This window comes from Corvus kubaryi, unplaced genomic scaffold (assembly GCF_017639235.1).
Source record: "Corvus kubaryi isolate FWS band 111438036 unplaced genomic scaffold, C.kubaryi_AGA036_p1.0 72, whole genome shotgun sequence".
In the NCBI taxonomy this organism is placed as follows: Eukaryota; Metazoa; Chordata; class Aves; order Passeriformes; family Corvidae; genus Corvus; species Corvus kubaryi.
This window is the reverse complement of record NW_024582060.1, coordinates 350,849-377,010: the sequence shown is the minus strand read 5'-3', so window position 1 is coordinate 377,010 and position 26,162 is coordinate 350,849. Positions and strand designations below refer to the sequence as shown.

Sequence of the window (26,162 nt, the reverse complement as noted above, 5' to 3'; positions counted from 1 at the left end):
CTATGTGAGCTTTATTGAAAGCAGTATGAGCTCCACTCTGTCCTGGTTTTTCCTTTTCTCTACAACATTTCTCAAAGCCTTGCTTTGTTCACATACCAAAATGTCATTTGGCTTGTAAATGGGTCTCCTTATGGAAAGTGATTTGAGTACTCCAGAAATACTCCAGGGAGGAGGCCCTTTGTGTGGTTAAGGCATATATAAAAACTGTTTGTTATTCCCCTCCTCCCCACCAATGTATATTTTAATAATTGTTCTTGTGTTTTTCCCTGGAATGCTGATTATTTCATAAATATGCATTTTAGTTTCAGACCAAGAAATTATTTGGTAGGAGTTTAATTTATAGGGTCTTAAATGCAGAGAGAAAAGCATATACAATTTTCTTTTTGCAAAGATCTTTCTTTTTAGCAATATTTCTGTTTCTAGGGGTTTTTCACATGACTAAGAAATATCTCCCTTGCCAAGTTGCATGTTGAAAATGGAAACACTATAAAAACTGATCTTGTCTTCTCTCAGGACTCTAAGGTTTTGTGACATTTGTTTTGGAACATATGTGATTGTCTACCTTAACCGATTTCAGGCAATGACAAGAGTGAAACTGGACTTCTTGGATCAGTTAGCAAAATTTTGGGAACTCCAAGGATCCAATTTAAAAATCCCTGTGGTCGAGAGAAAAATACTGGATCTCTATGGTCTGAGCAAGGTAAGTATTTGTAGGCCTTAGGCAGACAGGGATTTCATTTTTCATTCAAGCTCAAGAAACCAAGCAACAGGGAGGGCTTGTGTTACAGTGCTAACCTCATTAATCCAGAGATTAAATAAGTGGGAAAAAATACAGTGAAAAAACATTTCTAACTTGAATGTTTATGCCAAACATGTCACAGCATAATGAAATTAGTTGCCTTTGGTTGGATTCCATACAGCAGGTATTTATTACCTTGTATAGCTTGAATGTCCTGATGTCAGCTGGCCACTTGATGTTTAGTTCTCCCTTTTTACATGTGGTGGAGCTGCAGAAGGCTGAGGTGTTCTTGGGGAAGGCAGCTGTATGCCTGTGTGAAGTTCAGCTCCGACCAGCAAGTCTGTCATGAATTGTTGCAATTTCTCCTTCCTCTCTTCTAGCAGAGGTTTTCATAAACGTGCACCTTTGAGAATTTATAACGTCAGCATCAGGAATACTTACTTTAATTTCCAAAACAGACTTGGTTTAAGGCTGGCTAGAAATGAATATTTCTGTGGTTACATTTGGTGAACGCACCAAACGTCTTTCAAAGTTTGCGCACAAATCTCTGTTGGAATTTGGTTTTGCACTGGCAGAATACACGTACCATTATAAACTTAGCTGCAAATAAATATAAATAGGTAGATTTCTTCTTGCAGGGAAAAGACCGAAGTTCTGGTAGTTCTAGTGCTTCTAGGTTAGAGCATCAGTTTCCATTCCCCATGAAGATTTATTTCTCTTAGGTAGGTACAAATGTAAAGACCTGAGTATATTTTAGTTTTAAAGAAAGTCAAGTATTTCAGAAAGTCTGGAAGGGCTGATAAAATGCAAAGAAAAGCTGATAAAATGTCTTTCAGTATTTTTTTTTCTTTTTGTGTCTGTGGTGGGTTACTGGGATATGCAGAATGTCAGAGAGGTACTGGAAAATATCTGGATCACTGTTATGAACTGGAGCATTTCAGTTGGCTGTAGATTTGCAGCTCTGAGTTAATTTAGTTCATTACTGGCTTCTTCAGCTGTTGTTCATGCATAGATAATTTCAGAAAACAAGTTTTCCTGGAAATGTTAAAGATAAGTTGAAATTCAGGAATGGCTTCATTTTAAAAGACTTTTCTAGAACTTTTGTGTAAATATGAGGAAAAATAATGACCAATAATATTATTGTTTTATTTAAGTGTAACTCTGTGTGATTATAGGAGAAACCAGAATTAACAAAATTACTTCTCACTGTCACAGGCTTCTCAATTTACCTCAGCCTCCCAAGCAAACCGTAAATTTCACTCCATTAACAAAATGGTTTTGCCTTGAGGTTTCTAAAAGTGTGTGAAACATTAAGCTTGAAATTTAGTAAAGAAATGCAATGCAAAACTGCACTGCTGTAAAAATGATCAGTCTTACAGTAATAGAAATGAAATTATAATCCATTTGTGTTTTAAACTGCTTGTCAGTGAAACTGTAGAAGGAATGGAGGCAGTGGAAATGTGGCCAGTGTTTCTGAGGAAGCAACTCATGTGCTGTTATGATCATTGCTTGCAGGCAAATGGTCTTGTTTTTTATTCTGTATACATACAGATGTAAGCAGTGCTAGTTCTGTATGTGAATTACTGGTCTCAAACCAACTGAAGTCACGTGTAATAACTGGACTGAGTTGGAAGGTAAATTCACTTTTTCCTCTTTTTATAGTAGTCTCTCTTCCCTTCAGGGTTTTGTGAGAGTTCTGAGCTCCAACACTCCTTTCTGCCTGGGATCTGTTAGGATGGGTTTTATTTCTGGCCAGACCTGTATTTTACAGCAGAGTACAAGTCTGGTGAGAGTTAACTTTTCAGTTTGTTCTGATGGTAGGTTTTGTATTTTTTCCAGCACATCATAAATCTTAACTGTTGGACTCCTCCTGTCCAGGACAGTATGTGATTTACATTTGCTAGTAAATTAAAAATCACATTAAATAGCTGAAGTAATAAGAATAAGTAAGTGCTTTGTTATTAAAGGACTAGTTCTTCAGAAAACAAAATCTAATTTCAGGATTCTGTCAGTTTTCATGGAACCTTTTAACATTTGGTTGGTTTAAATGATTCTTGCTTTATGCAAGTTGGTGAGAGCAGCTCAAAACCCGTAACTTTTTATTTATGCGTTTCAGATTGTTGCCAGCAAAGGAGGCTTTGAAGTAGTCACCAAAGAGAAGAAATGGTCTAAAGTGGCGAGTCGGCTTGGCTACCTGCCAGGAAAAGGCACGGGGTCATTACTCAAGTCTCACTATGAACGGATCTTATATCCCTACGAGCTCTTCCAGTCCGGGGTCAGCCTCATGGTGAGACGCTTGTCTTTCATGCTATGAGGAGGGGACCCAAAAGGCACACAGAGTGCTGTGTTACTCCAGGTGAAACTAGGACATAGGGTCAGTGCTGTTAGAAGCTCCAGCTGTGCCAACAAAGCTAGAACCACCCTTGTAGTTATCTGTGACAGAATAGTGCTAGAAGTTGTAACATGACCTTGTGGAGTTATTTTCTGGTATTTCTTTGTAGGACTGAAGTCAACTGTGTTGGGAAGGAAAACAAGGCAAAAGATGGAAATTGGAAATTAATTGGAAATGTGTATTTTTCTCTTGATAACCTGGTAGTTGGGATTCAGTTTTCTTATTTGAAGGGTGCATGAATTAATTTGCCTCTTTTTCAGGTGGTGTGTGTAGTGCTGTGTGATTTCACTTGTCCTGTTTCTTAGCAAACAGAATGATTCGCAGGCTGTGGAATGATTAGCACTGCGTGACCAACACAGTGTCCTGTGCTCTGTTTCTCTAGGGCATCCAAAAACCTAACTTGGATCTTAAGGAAAAGGTGGAGGCTGAGGACCTCAGCTCAGATGCCCAGACTTCCCCAAAGCAGGCTTCAAGGATGAATGTTATGCTGAAGAGAACCAGGCGTGTCAAATCCCAGGTACTCCTGTTAATCAGCTCTTACAGACAGAGAACACTTACTTCTCCCACCAGTGCAGCAGCCTTTGGCTGTGGGAGCCTGCTCAAAAGCACCACCAGGAAGCAGTCTTCATTTAAGTAAGGCCCAGAGAAGGTTGCCACTCTGAGACCTGGTTTAATACATCAGAGGCACTGTTTGTGTCAAAACTTCTAAAAGCTGCTTTTTGTTTTCTGACAGGTGGCCTAAGTACCTTGGTAACGAATATATCTGTGAAAACTAGACAGATAGAAAGCTGTTTGTGTATTGATGTTAAAGCTTCTGCTTGTGCAAAGTCCTAGAACTTCTAAAAAACCTCTTAAAATATGCCTCTTAATTACATAAATGCAAACACATGTAGGTAATTGTTAATTGTGGAATTGTGTGTGGGACTAACTATCTCCAGCCGGGCAGGCAAGTTTTCTGATAAAGTGAAACAGGTGTGTGAGATCATCAGTGATGGCTGGAGCTATGTAGGAGTTCTACAGATTTTCTGCTGAAAAGCAGTTTCCTTCCTTCTGAATTACTGGTGTTATAGGAATTTCTGGTATTCTAGTAGGTGATATTAAATCCTGGAAGGAACCCCCGAGAAAATCTTGATTCAGACTGAATCACCACCATTTTAAATGCTGTCTTACTAGAAATAATTGTAGGGTATTGCCCTGATGGCTCTGTTGCACTATTTAAATCAGGCCCTTTTGACAGAGGTACTCCTTGCAGGCAGCATCCTGAGGCTTTTCACATGAAGTCTGGTAGCTCCCTGCTGGCTCACCAGCAGAGCGTGGGTGAAAGCTGGATTTATATGCAACCAACTTCCTACTTGCTTCATACCATTCTAGACTTAGCTCCAGCACTACAAAGTTTTTTCAAATGCTCTTTAACTGCTTTTTTTGTTTCAATCTTTCTTGTCACTGAGATATTTGAGTATCCTTTATAAATTTTTACCTTCTTCTCTGGTGACTTAGACTGAATTGTCTTTTTCAGTATGTTTTCTCAGCTTGCCAAAGCTGACTTGATGTTACTTATCACAGCCATATTGCAGTGCATCACACAAGCAGTCCCAGGCTTGTTGATCTTCCCAGATCTCTCAGAGTATTGGTAGTGAGCTATCCAGAAAACCTGAGAATGCTGCATGAACTGCGGCAGTCATTTGCCATGTGGAATTCTTCTTTGGATTTGAGTGACTCCTATGGCAAAGTGCCGGTATGTCCTTTTTCTCACACGTGGTGTAAAAGTGTCACTATGTTACTAAGATCCTGTGGGATGTTTTTTCCTGCTGATTTCAGTAGAGTAATGGTACTTGTCATTTCTCCATGTCGGAAAGATGATTCTTTGGTGATCCTGGCACTGTAAAGCTGCTTCACTTTGTTTAAAGGGCCTGCAGTTCAGAAATAAGAGATTATTTTATTTAGATTGTTTGCAATATATATATATATATATATATTTAAATGCCTTTTATTAGGCTTGTAGCCAAGTTATCTTTTAAGCTTTACAGTTATTAAAATGGCTGAAATAAGTTCTCGAATACAGGAAAAACTCATCCTACTTTTACAGACAGGAGAAGCAGGTTTTGGCTGTGTTGAAAGCTGTGTATAACTATCTTCAGTCATCCCTGGAGCAGCATTTAGAGACAGATTTTCCCTTAGTAGCCAGAAACGGTAGCAGTGTAAATAAATAAGTATGTGAGAACATGGAGACATTGTTCCAGATTTCAGTGCACTTCTTTATTGTAGACAGGACTCTGTTTAATTGTCTGAAATACATACCTGGAATTGTACCAGAGGTTGTCTAAACAGTCTTTAGAGAGCTGGTGATATGCAAGTACTGTAAAAACCTGCTAAATAAATGTCATTCTGCTCTAGCAGAAACGTCCGAATGATTTGTGTGTAGTGTGCCGAGTAGTCCAATGCCTGGTTAGTGAGCATGGATAATTCCACGGACCTCTGCATCTCTGTAGATCTTTTCCAAGTGCTGAAAGTAGTTTCCAAAAATCCTCTGCATCTTCTTGAAGATAACTTACCTTAGAAAGGGTAATGAATAAGAAAGTGTAAATATATCAATCAGAAATTACCGAAATAGAGAAACATCCTCAGCAGCAGAAGGGGGTGACAGACTTTGAAAAAGCAGATTTTGGGATTTTAGGAGAATGTGAAAAATGAAAGCAGATAGGGAATAGGTGTTCTCCTCTGTGAAGAGTAGCTTGAGAATCTTTGGATACTATAATCAAATGTCAGTTGAAAACATTGTCTCTGAATAGGAGGAGAATAATTAGATGGTGAGAGGTTCTGTTCAGAAAATAAACTTAATGCTTTATTCTCTCTTTTCTCTGAAAAAGCTTTCACAAATAAAAGCTGGAGAAAGGCAGCTGAATTCCTAAAGGCTTGTAAAGAAAATTACAATAAAAAGTAAATTAATTCAGATTAGGAAAAGAGAATATCCTTAAGGAAAGCTTAAATTTAAGAGAATACTTTCTTAGAAAAGGGTAGTGTATCTTCATAGAGGATCTGTTGGGATGTATTTTAGCTGACAAGGGATTTGTCTAATGGGCTTATGTCATGGTGATTTCTGGTAAAGAAATGCGGTACTGGAACAAAAAGTGCTGTCTTTTTAAAGGATATTAACTTAATGTCCAGGGAATTTTCTTAAAAACAATTCTAAGTAGTATATCTGCTTTCAGATTTCTCTTACTGGTTTGGTTGATTGCAGAATAATAAAACAAGCTTCAGTTTTTTTGGCTTGAAAGATTTCCTTCCATGGGAATAACTGTGAAACAAAATAGTGAAACAAAAGAACTCTGGGAGATGCTGACAAATGCCCCAAACATGTAAATATTTTCGTTGTTGGTTGTACCATTGTAGTCTTGCGCATTGGGGCTGGAGGAGTGTCGATGCAAATGTGTCAGAGTTGATGAGGGGTGAGACAAGAGAATAGTGAGTGAATCCAGTGTAATGGAATCATGGAAAAGCCCTTGGGTTGTACTTCCAGTTGAGAAGGTAAAAGAAACAAAGTCTGTATCCTTCAGGACAAAGAGGAGATAAGAATAGAATCACAGTGTAATCGAGTTCGTTTCACTTATGTGGAGAAAGTATAATGCAAAAGTGAGCTGGAGTTTTGTGCTCTTAGCAGTGAGAAAATGGCAAGGAGTGCACGAGTGCTGCGGCTTCCATGCACTCACAGTTTTGAGTTTGGGCTTTTTTACAGCCTTAAAGAACACAGCAGAAAATCTGCTCAGTGGGGCTTCTGAATGCTCTTGGTATTTACACCTTTGAGCATCAATATCCTGTCAGAGTTCATGAGGTTACACAGGGCTCTGATTTTTAAAATCATTCCTCTTTCAATGTGCAAACTGTTCTTTTTCAAAACTCTGTAGCTGTTTCCACCTGAACATGAATGGATTTCCTCCACTAAGGTTTAGAGGTATCCAGGTAAATCTGGGCAATGGAGTTATGAAAATATATTTAGGTAATGTATTTTTAAACTAAGCTGTAAAACTTTGTTACTGCTGTTGTTAATGATTGACTTTGAGTAAATATGATAGTAAAATAATTTTCTGTATGTCATTGAGAAAACTATCTTAGGTCACAATAGTAGGAGATTGTTAATAGGTGTTGTTGAAATGATGTCTATGCTGAAATATGTGGGTTGATTCTGTCAGGTTCTATTAGCTGAGAGAATGGTTGAGTTGTTAAGGAATTTCAAATGGAAAATGAAGGACCAGGAAGTCTCTGAGTGTGTTTCCTTATGGCTCGTTAGCAAAAAAGTGAGGAATTGATGAGGAAAAATTTGCACAGTGGGCTTATGAAGCTGGTCACATCTAAAGGGAAAATAATTTAATAGCACTATATAAATATTCAAAATTAGAATATTAGCAGTAATTAGGTTGGAAAGATGCCTGTTAGCATAATGCATACCCAGCTCAGTGGAAACAGGGACTCTAAATATCACCACAAATTCCTTAGAGTAATAATGCGTAGGAAACCATATCTTCAAATGTCTTCTGAAAGCAGGAAAAACAACTGATTTAGGCAGAAAAAAAAGCATCCTTTTTTTATGTTTATTGCAAATGTATTGGAATTTATGTTGAACACTATTTTAAAAGAAGTTTTTTAGGGTTTTTTAAAACAATTGATTGAAAACTTTGAAGGCATGTCACCCCAAGGGACAGGCTTGAGATATCAGGCTGTAACTTTGAAAAATAGCAGAGGAAGTACCATCAGGAAGTTACTTGAAGAATAACTTCTTTAAAATTACATGCCTGCCTTCAAAATGGATAGGCTTGCTGAGATCTTTTAAGATTAGTGAATTTCAGGAGGAAGTTTTTGAACAGTGAGGATTTAATGGCCTTCTATACCACATCAGAGAGATTTTTCAAAGTATAAGGAGGCAATATAAAGAAAAATGCCAGGGTGATTGTGTTGCAGATGAAAGCAGAATATTTTCTTCTTTTTGTTCTTGTTAGATTAATGGCCGTGATGTGAGAAAATGAGGTAGGTCAGTAATGGGAAACAGAAAGAAGTTCATTTGAGCAGAACGCTTCGGGAAACATCGCTGGCAGGGGCATGGAGCTGTCACCAAATGGGTCTTTTTACCTCTGATTTTGAGCTTGCAACATGAGTAGCTGTGATCTGAGTTGTACTCACAACATTTCATCACAAATAAGCCCAGAAGCAGCCAAGCTTAAGGAAGCTGGTTGGAACTCATTAGTGTTGTGTGGATGTTTCTACTCAAGGAAGCACATAAGGAAATCTTGTTGAAACATCATTAAAATCCAGGCACTTGACTGAATCATAGTGATTTTGGATAAAGTTGCTCTGGCATTCTTATTTTTTGCAAAATGAGAAACCCAGTTCTTTTATTTGGTGTAAAGGTGACTTCTTGTAGTTGATTTGTAATATTAGATAGGAAATAATTTTGAAAATTTGGGACAAAAGTTCTGTCTCTTATTCCATTTGCATATGTTCATTGCCTTAGGAACAGAAGATGGTATTTTTTCAGTCCTGCTTCTTTTGATGAGTAAATATTGTGGGAGAGTGGAATAGAAACAAATTGTGAAGAAACCTGGAGGGGAAATACTGGTGGTTTGTGCTGATGTGGTTTTGTTTTTATTTTTAGGCAGAGGCAGGAGAAATGAGTAGAAACACTGAACTAAAGAAACTGCAGATCTTTGGAGCTGGACCCAAGATGATGGGACTGGCATTGGGAGCAAAGGATAAAGAGGGTAATTAAATCTTGGGCTCTTTGCTTTGTAGTGAGACTGTCAAATCTTCCTGAGTGTCTCTAGAGACAGTATTAAGAAGAAAGCAAATCAAAACTGGAAAAAGAAAGCTATGTGTTCTAGGGTTTTATTCACGGGAGATTTACAGAGATTTACTGAATTTCATTACTCTGCTTCATATAACTTGGCAGAGTTTCAGCTCTTTGTGTTATATAGTAACAATAACAATTAAGCAGCTGTTCCATGAACTGAGTGACTGAAAGGGAAAGCAGGATTTAAAAATACTGAAACTGATCCTGCCAGCAAAGTGCACAAATTAGGAGTGTAATTCACTGTGTTTCATGAGGCCATTGGGATCATCTGTGAGGATGAGCAAACTACATTTTTGCTAATCCCTGTTGATTTTAGATTGGCCAGGTATAACGTGACACTTTTGCTTTCTTGGGACTATTAAATAGTTTCTGATCTGAAAGGCAGGGTGCCAGGCTGAGTATCTGTGGTGTTTTTACAAGTTAAGTCTATCTTGATGTGATATTAATAGCATTTAACTTCATTTTACTTCAAGATGAGGTGACGCGAAGGCGCAAGGGAACCAGATCAGAAGCATTTGGAATGCAGATCAGGCAGCGCAAAGGAACTCTTTCTGTCAACTTCGTAAGTTTGGTGCCTTTGCTGTGATTTCTCATAGAAAAGACTTGGTTGATTTACTAAGATTTTTCTTTTTCCCCTAAAAGAACCCCCACCCCTCCAACAGATGAATGAGTGCATGCTGCAGCAGGTGATAGTGTTACAGGAAGAAAGAACAGTATTTTGAAAAACAATCTGTGCTCTAGGCTTTTGTTCTAATCTTTTGGGCAGGAAGGCTGTTTCAGTGTGAAGCTTTTTGCTCATCATACTTGCCATGTGCTTGAATTCCTTCAGTGGTTCAGTTTTTGTTTGAGCTCCCCTTAGCAGGACAGCTATAATACTGCTTCTTTTCCTTAGAAGACATTCTGAGGTGCTCCAGTACTTCAGGGGTTTGTTCTTAGCAATTCCACATTTTGTGTCTTTTGTATTTTGAATTTGAATAGGAAAAATAAAATGTTCAGTGCTCTGATGTTTGTCCATGGAAAAGCAATGTATAGTTGTTCTTCATGTCTTTCATAGCATGTGGCTTCCTAGTTTTAAAGTGTCATAACTTAACGTGTGTACGTAGCCATGAACGAAGATCCGCGCTCTTATTGTCTAAAGAATTAGACTCTTCACTTAGAATTCAGTGGTTCTTTTTTCTCTTAGCCTGAGAACACTTACAAAAGCTTATTTTAAATTTCAGCCATGGAAGGCCAAGGCAACCTAAAGACTCTAGTGATCACATTTTTATGTGGGGGGAAGGAAAAGTGGGAGAAGTTGGATATTTAAAAACCAGATCACTGTGCCATTGCATATAAGTTAGGATTTGTGTGACTTGAATTTTTTCAATTGTGCTACTGCTTCTGAGTATATGGTTTTCCTAGGCCATATACATTTGATAATTTTAACTATGCTTGAATTTTAAAATATTTTGTCTCGTCTCTTGGTTTTTTGTTTTTTTTTAATGGAGAGCTATTATTTGCTTACTCTTTTCATTTAACCAGTATTTATAAGAGAAAATGAAAATGCTGTAACAACAGAACTGTTGTTTTGTTGTTTTGGAACTGTATTGCTGTAACTAATCTTTTGAAGTTCTGTGACTTAGTACTATTTGGTTCCACACTTTTTTTTTTTTAAATACTTGGATAAGGAAAGCAGTCCTAAATGCACTGGTGATGCACTTAGCTCATATAACTTCTGTGTGAAAAATACTGTGGTGCAGTTTTGTGTATTTCTCCATCATTTATTTATCTTTTTGTAGAGTGGTAACTATGAAATTGATTTTATTTGGTGAATTACTAACTGGGAGATAAAATACACCTTTTTATCTTCTCCTCTCCCCTTGATGCATATAGTTATACATCATCATAGTTTTACACTGTTTTATTACATGGCTAGCAGGACTTTTTTGTGGTTATTGCATAATCACAGGTCTGCTTGTTGTGAATATCTCTTTCAGTGCAGTTTTTGTATTTGGCAAATCATCACTTATGCTAGCATAGAGGTTGCATATGTTAGTAGGAATTTAGAGAGAAGAAGGTATTACCAGGGAGAGGTAGCTAGTGAGTACCATAAAAGTGTCTCCTCTTGGGATTGCCATTTTCATGCATTGTTAAGTTTTGGGAAGAGAACCTGGCGGTGCCTGCTAAGGTACCCTCCCTCCCTTCTATGTGCTTGCAACAAAAGCAGCTGGTTTGGTGTTTTGGACAGACATGATATTCCATGAGGGTGAGTGCATGGATTTTTTTTTTAAAAAGGGGAAAATGATACATCTCTGGGTAGAACTGCATTATTTTTTAAAATTGTTTCTTAAGAAACCTGAGCAGTCTCCTTAAGTATATTATTGCACAGCTAGGAGGTTGCATACTTAACTAGGCTGGTGTAACTGGAGATGGGCTTGTCATTAAGTATTTAATCCACCTGAGCCTAATCAGCTGAAAAGCACATGTTTTTGTGACATCTTGATTAAATTAACAGACCCCACCAAAAGCAGCCCCACCTCTTCTGGTGTTATTTTGAGCTGTGTGAAGGAAATACAGCCTGAGTTGCCAGGGGCCAGTGGGAGTAGTAGCAGAATTTGGAGCAGGTGTCATTCATGAAGTTCATGCTGTTAGTAAACATTTATACGTAACTTTTTACCTATGATAAGGTAATACCCGGGTTTTTTTCATTTAGATTGTTACAGTTCTTCAGTATTACATTAAATGTTTATATTAATTAAAGTTCTTTGCACAATACAGGAAGCAACAGCAAAGAAAATTTGAAACCTCTTCATGTGGTTTTCTCTCTGGCCCCAGAGAATGTGTCTCAGTCAGTGTTGTTCTTGTTGAGAGACTATCTCAAACAACTTTCAAAAATTGTTTGCTATTGTATTGGCATTAATACTTCTCTTATCATTTGGAGTTTTTATCCTTTGCTTTGGAAAAAATGAGAAAAGTTGGTAGCTTTACATGTGGTTTCCTTCGCTTCCTCATGAATTTTTAGATTGAAATCTGTAGGTTTGTGGATTTTGTTACCTCTTTTTCATTGCAAAGATATCACTGTACTGTTGCAAGTGATGATGTGTGTATTTCTGAAATACTGTTTTGAGATTTTCCTTAGCCATTCAGTCTTTGTAGAGATTTAGTTTAAATTGTTTTCCATGATAAGAGGGCTGAAGAGAGGGAGTTCTAAAAACTGTAACCTACTCTTTGCTTTAGAATAACATAAATGAGATGCTACTCGAGTTAAATAGCAAAAGATGGTCCAGCTGACCTGGAAAGTTATTTTGCAGCACCCAAAGTCCCCCTGCCCCCACATAGTGCTGCTTTGGGAATGAAACATAATCTGTGATTTCAAGTGCATCTCAAAAACCAGAGGAGATTGTTAATGTTCATATATTGGACTTGGGGATATCATCCTTTGTTCCTTAGCTTAAGTAAGGCAGGCTCTGGGTGAGAAACTTCTTGTAACTTTTTTTCTTCTTTTTTTCCCCTTACAGGTTGATCTCTATGTTTGCTTATTTTGTGGTAGAGGGAATAATGAGGATAAACTGCTACTGTGTGATGGATGCGATGACAGCTATCACACTTTTTGCTTGATTCCTCCTCTTCCTGATGTACCCAAGGGTGACTGGAGATGTCCAAAGTGCGTGGCTGAGGTACAGTTCAAGAGCTACTCCAGCTTTGTACGTGCACCTGTGTACCTGGAAAGATCAGAAGAAGAGCAGTTCAGCGATCCATCTGTGTAGAATGCATAGTTTGTTTTGATGAGCCATGAATCTTGGTTGATGATTCATAAAGAGAGAGAAACATTCCTTCTAGAGCTTGGGCACAGCCTTCGTTACGTGACAGCTAAAACTTTGACCTTGGTATATTAAGAGCTGAAACGCAATTTGATTATGTGGTAGTGGGAAATTAGGGTGAGAACTAGGGTTATAGTGGATGTTTCCACATAATGATGACACATTTTGTGAACTATGAAGTAAATAAACTATGAAATTTAGGTATAACAGGGAGCTTTGATTATTGGAAAGATGTTACCGCATTGTTCAGAATAGCTTGTAGCAGAAAGTGAAAGAACTAGTTTCAAATTTTGTTGTAGCTATTTTAGATTTGGTTTAGTCTAAAAAAGGGAACTGCTCAAGCTCTGAAAGTGGAAGCTAGTTGAATTTCATTACTCAAGGAGGAAGAGCTACCCAGTTCCAAGAGATGATTGATTACCAGACAGCAAACATCACTTGATTGGCTTGGTATTTTTCTTAAGGAAACAAATTTTGCAAGCTCAGAAAGTTGGTAGATGCAAGATTCAGAGGAAGAAGCTTACTGTTTGTAACTCTGTAATTATGAGGCTGGCTTTCACTCTGTGAAACAGGCTGTGTTTTTTCCAGAAGGAGCAGTTGTGCACGCGTTTATCTGCCCATTTCCCCCCCATGCCCTTCCGAAGTGTCAGCTCCTGCTGCTTCCTTTGTGGTGGTGGATGGAGAGTTGTGCAGCCACAGGAGGTGAATCAGCTTGCTGCTCTAACCCTTCACTGAGAGATGAGATGGTCAGATGAACTCGGGCAAATGCCGCTTAAAGAGCGGTGGAAATTCATAGGAAAGGGAGAAGATGAAACCTTCCCATTGGGCTGCTGCTGACAGAGTGGATGAACCTAATTCTTTAGTTTCTCTTGAGAAGGAGCAATAAAGAAGTATTAGCAAACTGCAGCAATATAATATGGAGTTAATTTAGAGGCTGTGGTAGTAAATAGAGTGTCTGCAACAGTTTAAGAATGTGGAAACTCAAATCAAATTTCACTGTTGCTAGTAAAAACAGGGATAGATTGTTACCGAACAAAAATACATAGGCAGGGACAAACCCAGGAAAGATAAGGTGCCAGTAAGTTTTTACTGGTAAATGATACAGAAAACACTTGAAAAGTTTCAGAAATATGCTGAGAGTAAGAGGTGGAAGGAGAAAGCTCATAGCTCTAATACATACTGGAGAGTAGACAGGTAACAGCAGAAAGATGTTTGAAGTATTCACTGGTACTTTTTGCCTCAGTTTTTACTTTAGATGTTAATTTTGCACAGATGCTTAATGTAATTTTACGGCAGGGTACTGGAACAGAAGCTGGGAAGAATAGGGTAAGGGCTGTTTATACGTATTTAGGTCAACACTGTTTGACAGTGTTCACAGATGTTGCAGATCCTCTGTCGCAGGCTCCATTTAAGAACCTCTTTGATACATGTTGGGAGTAGTCTAAGGATAGTTCCTCTTGAAAAAAAGAGAAACTACTGATGAATTCCTTTCCAGTCCTGTTTATGACTGAAAAGCTGTTGTACATCATATTTGTGTTCTGATATGTCTTGTATATGTAAACATGGTGTCAGTTTCGAAGGTGCTGAGAAGGACACATTGGAAATGAGTGGGGAGAGGAGCTGAAATGCACACCAGTATGTTTTGCCTTTTCGGGATGAATGGGGATAGAACAGTGAAAGACTTGGAGGTTTTCTGTCAGATGGGCCATGTCTGTTGTTGGCTGTGTTGCCTTGTTCTAATTTCCTTTCTCCTCTTCCCTCTTACATATTTTCACAGTGTCAAATCTTTTTATGATTTGCTGACTTGTTAAGACTGAAACTCCTGGGGGTTTGTTCCTGTGCAGTTATTCTGCAGGTGCTTGAATCCAGTGTGTCTACAGAAATGTCCTCTGGCTGCCTAAGCATCTTGTGCATAGTCTTGCTCTGTGGCTGGCAGCAGTAGCCGATGAAATGTAGCTTTGGACAGGAAAGCAGAAGTGTGGAGCACTGGGGTACAGTGTTAGATTAGCTTCTGTGCCATTAATTCTGCTCTGTTTCCGTTGTGGTATGGCTGCCTCGGCTGCGAAAGCTCTCAAAACTGGTAGCTTATTGTGCTGGCTAAGGACTCAGATGGACACTAGGGCTTTTTGCTAAAAATGTAACTGTGTCAGAGTCTGCTGCAGGAAACAGTATTTCTGTGTTCTATCTCCTAGGAATGCAACAAACCCCGTGAGGCCTTCGGATTTGAACAAGCTGTCAGGGAATATACTCTCCAGAGCTTCGGTGAAATGGCTGATAACTTCAAGTCTGATTATTTCAACATGCCGGTCCATGTGAGTTTCAGCTTTTGTTGGGATTCCTTGTAAGGGAAAAAGAGAAGAGGCTTCAGCTGATCCTGGATTTTTGCTAAGACATCTTAGCCTTGTTTAAAGAGGCACCATAAGCTTCAAACATGGAAACAAATAATTTAGCTTGCTGGCATCTGGTCTCATTTCAACTTCGTTTCACCCTTTTCCTCCAGTGGACAGACAGCTTTATTGCTTGTTAGAGTTTACTGTGTTGGGCATAGTCTAGTTAAAGTTCTTACCCTTTTTGATAAACTGAATTAAGTATCTTGATCTTGTGTGGCAAAGGGGCCCTTCTCCTGCCCTTCCTATGCCTTTTGTCTTGGTTTAGTTTGTCCAGAGGATAAATCTTTGTTTTCCTTCCTCTTACAGTATTTTCTTGTAGAAAAGTCAGACTGAATCTGGGGGATTTTGTGTTTTTTGTTCTGCATCACAGCAGCATTTTTAAAACTAGCATTTCTGCTTTGGTGCAGTGCCACTATCCTGTGGACTGCATGCAGCACCAAGGTCTTCCTGCTCTCATGGTTCTTTGGTAATTTATGGGCATTCTTGCTAAAGCCTCTATCTACCTTTTGAGGACTCCAATTTATGATACAACTTTGGGACATAGAACAAAGCTTATTTTAAGAATATTCTTCATAAATAAATACATAAATGTAATAATAATGATGAGTTATACGAATATCAAACTCCTGAACACAATTTTGTATCTGAATTTCCTTACTTTTGTTTAGAGATCCTGGTCATTATCCTCTGAAATAGTTTGGAATTTGCATGCTGGTTTGTTCTCTTTGCTGCTTGATTTCTGTTGGCTGTCTCTTCTTCCCCTTTTTTGCTGTACTTCTGGTGATTCCATCTTTTTTGTCTGTTCCTTCCCTCATGATGTGGTAACCTATTTCTGAAACATTCCAGACACTACGGAGGAATACAGACCAAACTATGACTTTGGAGAGATGGAGGGGAGAGGGGGAGTCGCCTTTGGTGTATGAAAATTCATGGAGAGTTAACAGTGATTTATTGCTTGAATGATAATTTTTGTTATCTACACATACCATAACATCTCTTCTGCTTTCAGATGGTTCCCACTGAGCTGGTAGAGAAAGAATTCTGGCGATTAGTGAGCAGCATAGAAGAAGATGTTATTGTGGAATATGGGGCCGACATCTCATCCAAGGACTTTGGGAGTGGCTTCCCAGTGAAGGATGGCCGACGAAAGCTGATGCCAGAGGAGGAGGTGAGGAAAAGGATATGCAAACTGACCCCATTCTTTGTTCTGCATGAGATTTCACATTAAGAATTTAGGTCAGAAATCAGTGCGGATTTTTTCATGAAGAAATTGTTTCAGGCTTTTGCATGTACTAAACATTCCTTTTGAGCGGGGCATTAATCTGATATTTGAGGTTCTTTTACAGATCTGGTTGCTGATAATCAAGGTTTGTTTCATGGTTTAAGTCACACCTGTTTTCTATCACTTAATCTTAGCAGGCAAAGATGTGCAAGTTGTTACAGTTTGTCTGAGTATGAGGACACTCTTTAAAAATAATCTTTCTTTCTTGTTTCAAACCTTTTCATTATAGAGTTAGCTACAGAAACATGATTCTGTCCTCCTTAGTAGGTTCTTAATGGGTGAAACAAACTAATTTGATTTAGCTTGTTTCTCTGTGCATACCATAAGAATGAAAAGATGTAGATACAGTGTTCAATTATAAACAATTTTATAAAGAACATCTGGTAAGTATATTACCTATTTTCTCTCAGACCTTACTGTAGCAAAGCAATTTTCTTGCTGCTTGTATGCTTAAATTCAGATATAATAAAGGTGTGGTTTCCTGATTACACAGCCCCAAATCAATTTATACTGCTCACTGGAAGAGGTAATCCTGCTCACTGTTGCCTTCCACCCATTCCTGCACCTTCCTGTGTGTACCTTTGTTGGCTGTGCAGTGGTTGTGTAGCTGCTTTGTGAGTCAGCACTCATTGTTTAGCTATTTGTATGAAGGTAGTCACTTAAAAAATTTCTTAACCAGATCACTTAAGTCTTCTGACTCACTGCAATGTGTTTGTAGTGTCAGAGCAAAGGAAACAGCAGCAGTGTTTGGCTGAGCTGAGGGCCTGACCGGTCCTTTCAGCAGCTATGGGATATATCTAAAATGCCAGTCGATCTCTGCTTATAGTTTTTGTAAAAGTGGAAAGTAAATTAATGTTAAAGCACAGTAGTGGGCTTTCAAGGTTGCCTGGATTATAATTTTTTGAACAAATTGTGTGTATTTGAAAGTAAAGGTGAGAGTGCTTAACAGGTGATGTTGTCCTCTCAAAAATGAGCACGTAGGAATTTCTTGCCTTGAGAAAGCTTTCTAAAGTAATCTGTAAAGTAGATCAATGTAAACTGCAGCGTGGTAAAATGAGTGTTAGAGTAGCTGAAATAATAACATGAGATTCGCTGCATTGTTTACAATTTAAAATTGTCCTATATTATTGAAGACTTCTAGCTTTAGTTGTTCTGCTGGTGTTGCTGGTATTTTGTTTCACCAGGAAAGCATGAAACGTGCAGTCTTGTGATGGGGAAGAAATCAAAACCTAACTGTCTTAAGCCTTGATCCAAAGAAGATGGGCTACGTTGAAATATTAGGACTGGTATTAAAATCTTGGTGTGATTATTTGATGACTAAGGTATTTAAGGAATTATTTCTGGTTTTGATGTTTCATTGTTGCAGGAAATACCCCACTATCTTCTATAGAAATGGATGGGCTGATGTTTTCATCTGTACTTTCCTTTTCTGGACTTGGTGTCATTATGTTCTTCTGATTTGTTCAGATTTTCTCCTCCTTTTGGCAGGATTATGCTCTCTCTGGTTGGAACTTGAACAACATGCCCATTCTAGAACAGTCAGTCCTTGCTCACATCAATGCAGACATCTCTGGCATGAAGGTTCCCTGGCTGTACGTAGGGATGTGCTTCTCCTCGTTTTGCTGGCATATTGAAGACCACTGGAGCTATTCCATCAACTACCTGCACTGGTATGGGCTGTCCTTTGTGCATCTCCCTTACGCTGCCCTGTTTGCTTTAGGAAAATTTTAGTTCTGCTTGAAAGTGCCTCTGCACACTGAGGACATTTGTAAACAAAAAGCTAAATGTGGTGAGTGGTCCATATTCTCAGCTGTGGCTCGTTGAAAGTGAATACAGATACTTTTTAAAGCACATTACAGCTTTTCATTAACTGATGAAATATTCTTCTGTGGCCAGTGTTCCAGTGTCACTGTAAAATCATGCTTTACAGGGTCCCATCTTTTTTAAAAAAGATTTTTTGTTTAGAACTGAGTTTGAGTTCACTGGTTCACTGCTTTATGATTTAAACTTGGGATGTGTCTGTGCTGGAAGTGGAGTCTGCTGTCTCATGGCTTATAGAGGCATCAGGGCTGACTGTTCAGCAGCAGATCCACGTAGACACGGAAATACTCGTAAAGAGAAATTTGGAGGTAATTCTGCCTTTTGGAACAGTCCTGGAACTGTTGTGGTGTTCAGCTTTTGTGTTTGAAGAGAAGACTCGTGCCAGATTAACTATGGGCATTGCAGTCTTCCCAGTCCATCAGACTCTGTTGCAGTGAGTGGAGCAGGCGGAGGACTGGGGGAGCTGTGGGAATCGTCAGGAAGTTTGCTGGACACCTGGCAGAGATGAGCTGCTGGCGCTCAGGCCGTAGTTGCGCCTCTGCGGAGGAGCAGGTTTGCTGGCGAGCTCTGATCCGCGGGCTCAGCAGGGCCGCTGGTTCCTGCGGGCGCTGCGGGGCCGGGCGCTGCCAGCAGGCGGCGCTGCAGCCCGCGGGAACGCCGCTCCGCGCGCTGCGGGAGCGGGGCCGCGGGACGCCAATCCGGACTGAAATGCCTTCTGAAAATGGGTCATCATCGTTTATCTTGGTTAAGAAAGGACTGGGATAGTGCTTGAGTAATGATTTGTTTAGTTTTGGTCTTGTTAATATTTTTGTAACCTTGTACTTGACTAATCCCTGTTATTTGGCATTTTTCATCTTAATAGTCCAGTGGATCACAGGTTTTAGTAATTAGTTGTGAGTATTAGAAAGATTGCATGTGTTTTACTCCCATGGCTGGTACACTGTTCTGTTGGTTTTAGGAATATGACTCCTCCAAGCCTAACTGAGTGGAGGAGTACCATGAGCTCTCTTAAACTGTAGCTGTGACAGCCAAGCTTTTATTTATTAAACTTAATTCCTTCTTTCTGAAGGAAAATAATTGCCCATTTTACCCCTCTGGAGCATGGTAAATGACAATTATGTTCCATGTTAGGCTTGTCAAGGTAAATCTACTGTCAGGTACGTTGAGAATTGTGTTGGACTGTAACTGCTTTTTCAGATTAGAATATTATGTCCTGGAGAAGATGCTTGTTGATTTAAAGATGCTTTTTTAATCTAGATGTGAAGTGGCTTATGAGGGCAGTGCTGCTGGCTGTGAGGTGTGCTTTGCAGCTGGGTGGTGCCATCAGTTCCCTCTCATTGTGTTCCTTCCTGTGCTTGTGTTTTGGTAGGGGAGAGCCGAAGACATGGTATGGTGTGCCCTCTCATGCAGCAGAGCAGCTGGAAGATGTGATGAAGGAATTGGCTCCTGAGCTGTTTGAATCCCAGCCTGATCTCCTGCACCAGCTGGTCACTATTATGAACCCCAATGTGCTGATGGAACATGGCGTACCAGTGAGTAGCACACAAGCATTTCTTACATAAGTACTTCTGTGTGCTCTCTTTCTTTCTTTCTCTGCCAGATTTGTATAACAATGGTTTGGCATAACTCTGAAGAATTTGTATGGTGGGCATTTGCATATTCATTACTTACAGGGTGTTTTTTAAAGCTGTTTTCTAGACTCTTCCCTAGACTAACCAGGAAATAGAAGTGAGTGTGCCAAGCTTCCTGCATAAAATACTTTCTAGAGCAAGCGTACACTGTGTATTACACTTAATTTTTAATAAAAAAAAATCTTGTAACAGCAAGTTTGTATGAAATGCCTTTAAAAGCTTTTGACAGTAAAATACTTGTCTTATGTTCAGTAGCAATCTCAGCATTACGAAATGGTTTTCTGACCAGACATAATTGACTGCAGATCCCTAAGCAGCAGTCACTGTCATTTGCTTTTGTCTCAGGATAAATTGCTTCCCTGGCAAATACCCCAGCAAAGCAAACCATAAACTTTTTTCCAGAAGCTTTTGTGCTTTGTGGTACAATGGATTAAATGATGATAGAGAAACATGCCTTTTGGGATTCGTAAAGACAATTTCCAACTGTTGGCTTATATATTCAGCTTTTTTTGAATAAGGCTGTAAATTGAGTATTCACGTTAAGAAGGCAGAAACAATCCTTACCACTCTTGGGTTAGCTGTGTTGCCTGTAGTGTTCTGTGGGTACAGAAAGTGGTGTTCAAACATCTTGCTCTTTTGTGTCTTAAGCTGTTGCACGTTACATATTTTTTCTTTCCTTTATCCTTCCTTTATTAGGTTTTCAGGACCAATCAGTGTGCTGGCGAGTTTGTTGTGACCTTTCCTCGTGCCTATCACTCTGGATTTAACCAGGGATATAACTTTGCTGAAGCTGTGAACTTCTGCACTGCTGACTGGGTCTGTTCTTTTGTATATATTTGCTATGTCTCTGGTCAGTGACCTTTGAAAGTGGTATGCTAGTAGCTTAACTACCTGAGTAGTTTTTTCAGTTAAATAGTGTATTTTATGTTTATAGTTCTTGGGACAGCAGTTAGAAACTGAGGGAAGTTTCCATTATACAAAGTAATTTTGGTGAGCACATGATTTTAGGCAACTTCAGACTGAAACTTTGGTGCATGTTCTTCCTTTTTAATTGCTGATTAACCAAAAAGTGGCATCTCACGGTACCTTTAGCTAGTACTTCTGTGATGCCGCTTTCTGAATTTGTTACAGGTCTGTGTCCTGTCTTGAAGTGCTGTTGTCATTTGAGTGTTGGAGATGGGCTTATGACAGTCTTCATTCCTCCTTTGTGGCAGCTCATTGTGCCTTTTGATCATGTTAGGGCTGTTCTAATAGCTGTGCCACACCAGTACATAGCTCACGTGGATTGCTCAGGAAATTGTCAAAGGAGTGTTCTGTTACTATCCAGGGTTTACAGTTGGAAGTTATGATCTCATCTCTAGTTTATCTATCTCTAGCTTTGTTTTTTAAACTACAAATGGAAATTTTAGCCCTTTTTCAGAGGCGTATATTCACTTACCAGAAAAATTGTCTGCAGGACTGGCAGTGTGTTAGTGCTCTTTTTTTTCCTCCGGTGCTCATGATGTAATATGTGTGTAACCTCTGTGAAAAACTGCTAAACTTGCGCCAGCCACGTGAAATTTCCTTTGCTTATGCAAAATGTAACCAGAAATATGCGTGGCAAATCCATTTAGCTGCTTTTTGCTTTAAAAGGCACAAAATGAGTGATACCAGTTTTGGTTAACTAGGAATCTTATGCTTGGACATAGACATTCCACACAGTAATATCCACAGGGCAATATTTTCACCTTGGTGTAGACCAGATGACTTCTTTTTGGTGCCAGTTTCTTGCCACTGGAAGTAAAAAGAGCTTAGGACTACTCTTAAACTTTTGTCTGTAAGTTAGGTGTGTAAGGTTGTGGAAGATGCCTCTCCCCAGCATTGATACCCTCTTTCTCCTCATCTGTGACATGATTTAAGGTTGTTACAAATTTCTCTGTCCCATCAAATACAACTCTTAGTCTCAGTCTTTTCCCAGTTTTTGACAAAGGAAGGAAAATGGAAGCTAAGAGATGATTTTTTCCCAGGATGATGATGGTGTGGTTTTCTGTAGCTTCCCATTGGACGTCAGTGTGTGAGCCACTACCGAAGGCTGGGACGTCACTGTGTTTTCTCCCACGAAGAGCTGATCTTCAAGATGGCTGCAGATCCAGAGTGCCTGGATGTTGGGTTGGCTGCCATGGTCTGCAAGGAGATGACTCTGTTGATAGAGGAAGAGACACGGCTGAGGGAGTCTGTTGTGCAGATGGTGAGTAATAAGAGACAACCCTTTGCTTGCAAAAGAACTTTTTCTTCCCTCTTCCCCTGCTTGCATTAGAATTTTTGAGCAAGTGGCTAATTTTTTTTGTCAGGGAGTGTTGATGTCTGAAGAAGAGGTGTTTGAACTGGTTCCAGATGATGAACGTCAGTGCACAGCTTGCAGAACCACGTGCTTCTTGTCAGCTCTTACGTGTTCCTGTAATCCCGAGCGCCTGGTGTGCTTATACCATCCCTCTGATTTATGTCCCTGTCCCATGCAGAAGAAGTGTCTGAGGTACACAGGATTTTTTTTTGTCTACTTTTCTTCCATATCTAATAGGTTGCTGTAGACCAGTGGCCAAATACATTTGGTCACACTCCTCTTCCTCTCTTCCTTAAGGAGTATTTTTATCCTCTTTGTTTCTTGGTTCTCAGGCAAACAGGTATTGTATGTTTTTCTGGCCTTGTTGTAGCTGGAAAACCTCAATATTAGCAATACCCTGACTTTCATGTGGGCATTAATACTTTCTCTGTCTTCTCTTTCCACACCTTCAGGTACCGCTATCCACTAGAAGACCTTCCTTCTTTGTTGTATGGAGTGAAAGTGAGGGCACAGTCTTACGACACTTGGGTCAGTAGAGTTACAGAGGCTCTGTCTGCCAGTCTCAACCACAAGAAAGGTCAGACTTCTGTCATTCTTAATAGGATGTCCTGAAACTCCTACATTTGTTCTTTGCTCTCATTGAATGAGAGAAATACTGTGTTTTGGGTATTGGAAAAAAGAAATGAGCTAATGCAAGAGTATAATGCAAATTACCATTGTGTATTTCAAATTGAACTACCCTGTTGGAACCTTGATTGAAGGCCTTTGAAGCAATCTAAAATCTCTCTTGTTTTCACATACAAATTATTTATGTACTCTGATTACAGATGTGATTGAGCTGAGAGTAATGTTGGAGGATGCTGAAGACAGGAAATACCCGGAGAATGATCTTTTCCGCAGGCTCCGAGATGCTGTGAAAGAAGCAGAGACCTGTGCTTCCGTAGCTCAGCTCCTTCTGAGCAAAAAGCAAAAACACAGGTAGGATAGGCATTTTTTTCAGTGCCTTCCATCTGTCTCTTTGTTACTTTGTTGAACTTGGAAGAGTTAAGAGCCCTGTGTGCAAACTTCGTTCAGTGTTTCCTTTCCTTAGTGCTGTGACTCATGAAGAGGTAGGGAGGGGAGGAGGCAGATACAGTGGCACAAAGGGCCAGAGAAGTGGACTTAGTTGGAGTGTCAGCTGACTTATGTACTGAAATGTGAAATCCTTTGGAGAAGTTGTGTTTGATTGCTGATGAAGTATTTCACTGAACGTGTGGGGGAGTTGTAGGGAAAGACAGCTAGAGGTAAAAATGTAAGGAAAGTTTGGACTTTGGGTGTTTGTGACAAAAGGATCTGGGGGAGCACAGCAGTACAGAGAGCAAGAACAGTCCACAGCTTGAGCCAATCTGTTACTTCTTGGGAAGGACTGTGGGAGGCAGTGATGTGTGGCTGAAAAGCAGTGGCTTGCCTCAGTGACTTGGGGCAGTGTAACTCCCTTGGTTCTCTCTGTTGCCTGTGGCTGCCTCAGTGTTACTCTGTCCCCTGGCCCTGCCTCAGCAGTGTGCTGGATGTGGGCCTTGTTCTGCTCTCGTGAGCTTTCAGGAGCACGTTCTTCCCTCTCTCCTGTATGTTTTGTGCACTGAATAAAAGTCCCCTAGAAAATAATTCGATGAGGTGACCATAAGTCTTGTGGCAGCAGTTGTATGGTAAATTTATGTAGCCTTCAGTTCCTCTGTTGATGATAAGATTTGGTTTAGTAGTTGGTTGTATTTCTTGTGTGTGTGGTTTTTGTGTATTACGTAAGACTTTCTGAGAGAGTTAAAAATACTAAAATGTTAGTTGCACCACAGATCCAAGTGTAACAATCTTCCAACTGGAAAGCTAATACACAATAGAGAAGCTTTTTTTCTGTATTTGGAGGCTAAAGAAGGCTCTCCTGTTTGTTATTTATTGGTTGTAGGACCCTTCTGCTTTAGAAGTATTTTTCACTTAGAACTCTGGCCTAGGCAAGGGAAGCAGCATGACAGGGGTTGCATTGCCCTGTTCTAGTGAACTTCAGTTATTTTGGTAGTTCCCAGGAGTTCCTGGTCTGTTGCTGCTTCCTCCTCTTCCTCCTGCTCTTGGAGTATGTCAGCCCTCTCTCAACAGTCCTTCAGTTGCTGAGATAGATAGGTAGATAGATATCATTATATATATGTAAGAAGAAATAACTCTTCAGTTAATGATTTGGTGGGCTTCTGGAACTACCCCAAGAAGGACAAGGGGTAGAAAGATTCAGCAACTTTCAGTGTCATGTCTGATCTAAAGATAAAAGAATTTTATGCGGCAAAAAAAGGACTTGTATATACATTTGAGGACTGTTGTATGCTAACTAAAAATATCTTACAAAATTGAGGTTTGAGGAAGATTTTGAAACTTCTTTGAACAGTGCTAGGCAGTGTAATTATAAAGGTCAAATTCAGCTGCTTCTGTAACATTTATGTTCATATTTAACACCTGGAGAAGGATCACATTTACAGAAAGGATAAGGTTATTAAAAAGGCAAATTAAAAACAAGTGTTCACACAGAGTAATTTGGCAGGGGTTAATGCAGCAATAAACTCATGGTCAGATGAGCAAAAGAAAATCTGTGCCTTAGCCATCTCATGAATAAACCCAAAAAATGAATAATGTGAAGCTGTGAAGTTGTGTGCAGTATTGTACTCCTAGATCTTTGCCTTCTCCTGGAAGATGTGAGTTTCCACAGGTAGGGATAGTTGTACCTTTTTGTGCAGCATCTCGTGCTGTGGCAGTCTGTGGTTGGGCTAGGGCCAGCATGCCAGTGTGACACTGCTGAGTGTGCCCTCTCACAGTCCTGTCCCTTGGAGCCCTGTACCCTGTTTGCCCTCACTCAGGGATTTTGGGGGCACAGCAGGTCTCCTTACTGTCTGTTGGAGCAAGTCAAAGCCTGCAGGATTCTTTCTTCCACTCTGAGGTTTAACTGGTGTGTAATTATAATCGATCATTAATCTAATTTTACATTTACAGTTTTATGTAAGTCCACTGTTTTTCTTTACTGTTTCTGTAGTATTAAATTGTAGACTTGTTAGCAGGGAACAGCTCTTCAGTATTTGAAATCTGTTGTACTTGGGAAGCTGTGCCTGCCAGTGATCTGTACACTAAGTATTTAATTTGTGCAGTGTGTCACTTTAAGTGTTTTACCCCATTCAGTGGGCTTGTTACACTTGCTTTGAGTGCTATTTAATGGAAATGTCTTTGCAGAACCTGTCCCGCTCAATAGCAGTCCTCTGATGCAAGGCTGGTTTCAGCAGTTCTCTGCTACAAGAGAGAAAGCACTAGAAAATAAGACTTGTGTTGGGAGCTTGTTGCTGTCACATATCTCAGACTTCTTGTCAGTGCCTGGCATGGCAATCAACTTCTGAGCTGCCTAAAGCAAACTTTATGGGGTTAAATTCTTTTACCTGTTTGTAGCAGTTTGAAAGTCATCTAGACAATGGTACCCCCAAAGGGCAGGGTAAATTACCCTGAAGGTGCTTAGGGAAATTGTATTAAATCTTGTTTTCAAGTTTTTGGAATTTTTGTTCAGCTTGGGTTAAGTTTGTCTTTTTGAATTCTTAGGTGATGAAATGTTTTTGGTAACTTCTCAGTAATCTTGATAGATAATTTCTGTCCCTGAATAAATCCAAGGATCATCATCTTATCTCTCACCTAATACTTAATTATGCCCATTTGTACAGCAGAGTGAGCCAAGACAGTGGAAGGACACGGACCAAGCTGACTATGGAGGAGCTTAAAGCATTTGTGCAGCAGTTGTTCAGCTTGCCGTGTGTTATCAGCCAGGCCCGACAAGTAAAGGTAAGATTGCATCTGCTGCTCTGATAATGTTGTGCTTTTTAACTTTGTTCTGGATTTATGGTAGTATGGTTTTTTTAACAGATAATTTTGCCTGGAGTGGAGATGAAAAGCTTCTGT

General features: G+C 39.6%; 1 protein-coding gene across 3 annotated transcripts in view; it reads left to right on the top strand.

Annotated features, from left to right (window-relative positions):
• Positions 1-26,162, top strand: part of KDM5A (lysine demethylase 5A) — a 47,510-nt gene that overhangs the window by 2,594 nt on the left and 18,754 nt on the right. Inside the window, exons 3-18 of one of the 3 annotated variants that reach the window (XM_042050273.1) lie at positions 578-700; positions 2,856-3,026; positions 3,514-3,648; positions 8,776-8,881; positions 9,444-9,532; positions 12,468-12,626; positions 14,960-15,079; positions 16,167-16,325; positions 17,928-18,109; positions 19,630-19,792; positions 20,588-20,707; positions 21,924-22,118; positions 22,222-22,403; positions 22,664-22,788; positions 23,039-23,189; positions 25,931-26,045. In XM_042050273.1, the coding sequence (XP_041906207.1) occupies positions 578-700; positions 2,856-3,026; positions 3,514-3,648; positions 8,776-8,881; positions 9,444-9,532; positions 12,468-12,626; positions 14,960-15,079; positions 16,167-16,325; positions 17,928-18,109; positions 19,630-19,792; positions 20,588-20,707; positions 21,924-22,118; positions 22,222-22,403; positions 22,664-22,788; positions 23,039-23,189; positions 25,931-26,045 (2,295 nt within the window). Of the gene's footprint in view, positions 1-577; positions 701-2,855; positions 3,027-3,513; positions 3,649-8,775; positions 8,882-9,443; positions 9,533-12,467; positions 12,627-14,959; positions 15,080-16,166; positions 16,326-17,927; positions 18,110-19,629; positions 19,793-20,587; positions 20,708-21,923; positions 22,119-22,221; positions 22,404-22,663; positions 22,789-23,038; positions 23,190-25,927; positions 26,046-26,162 lie in introns of all 3 variants that reach the window. The other 2 variants (XM_042050272.1, XM_042050274.1) reach the window with 2 other exon arrangements.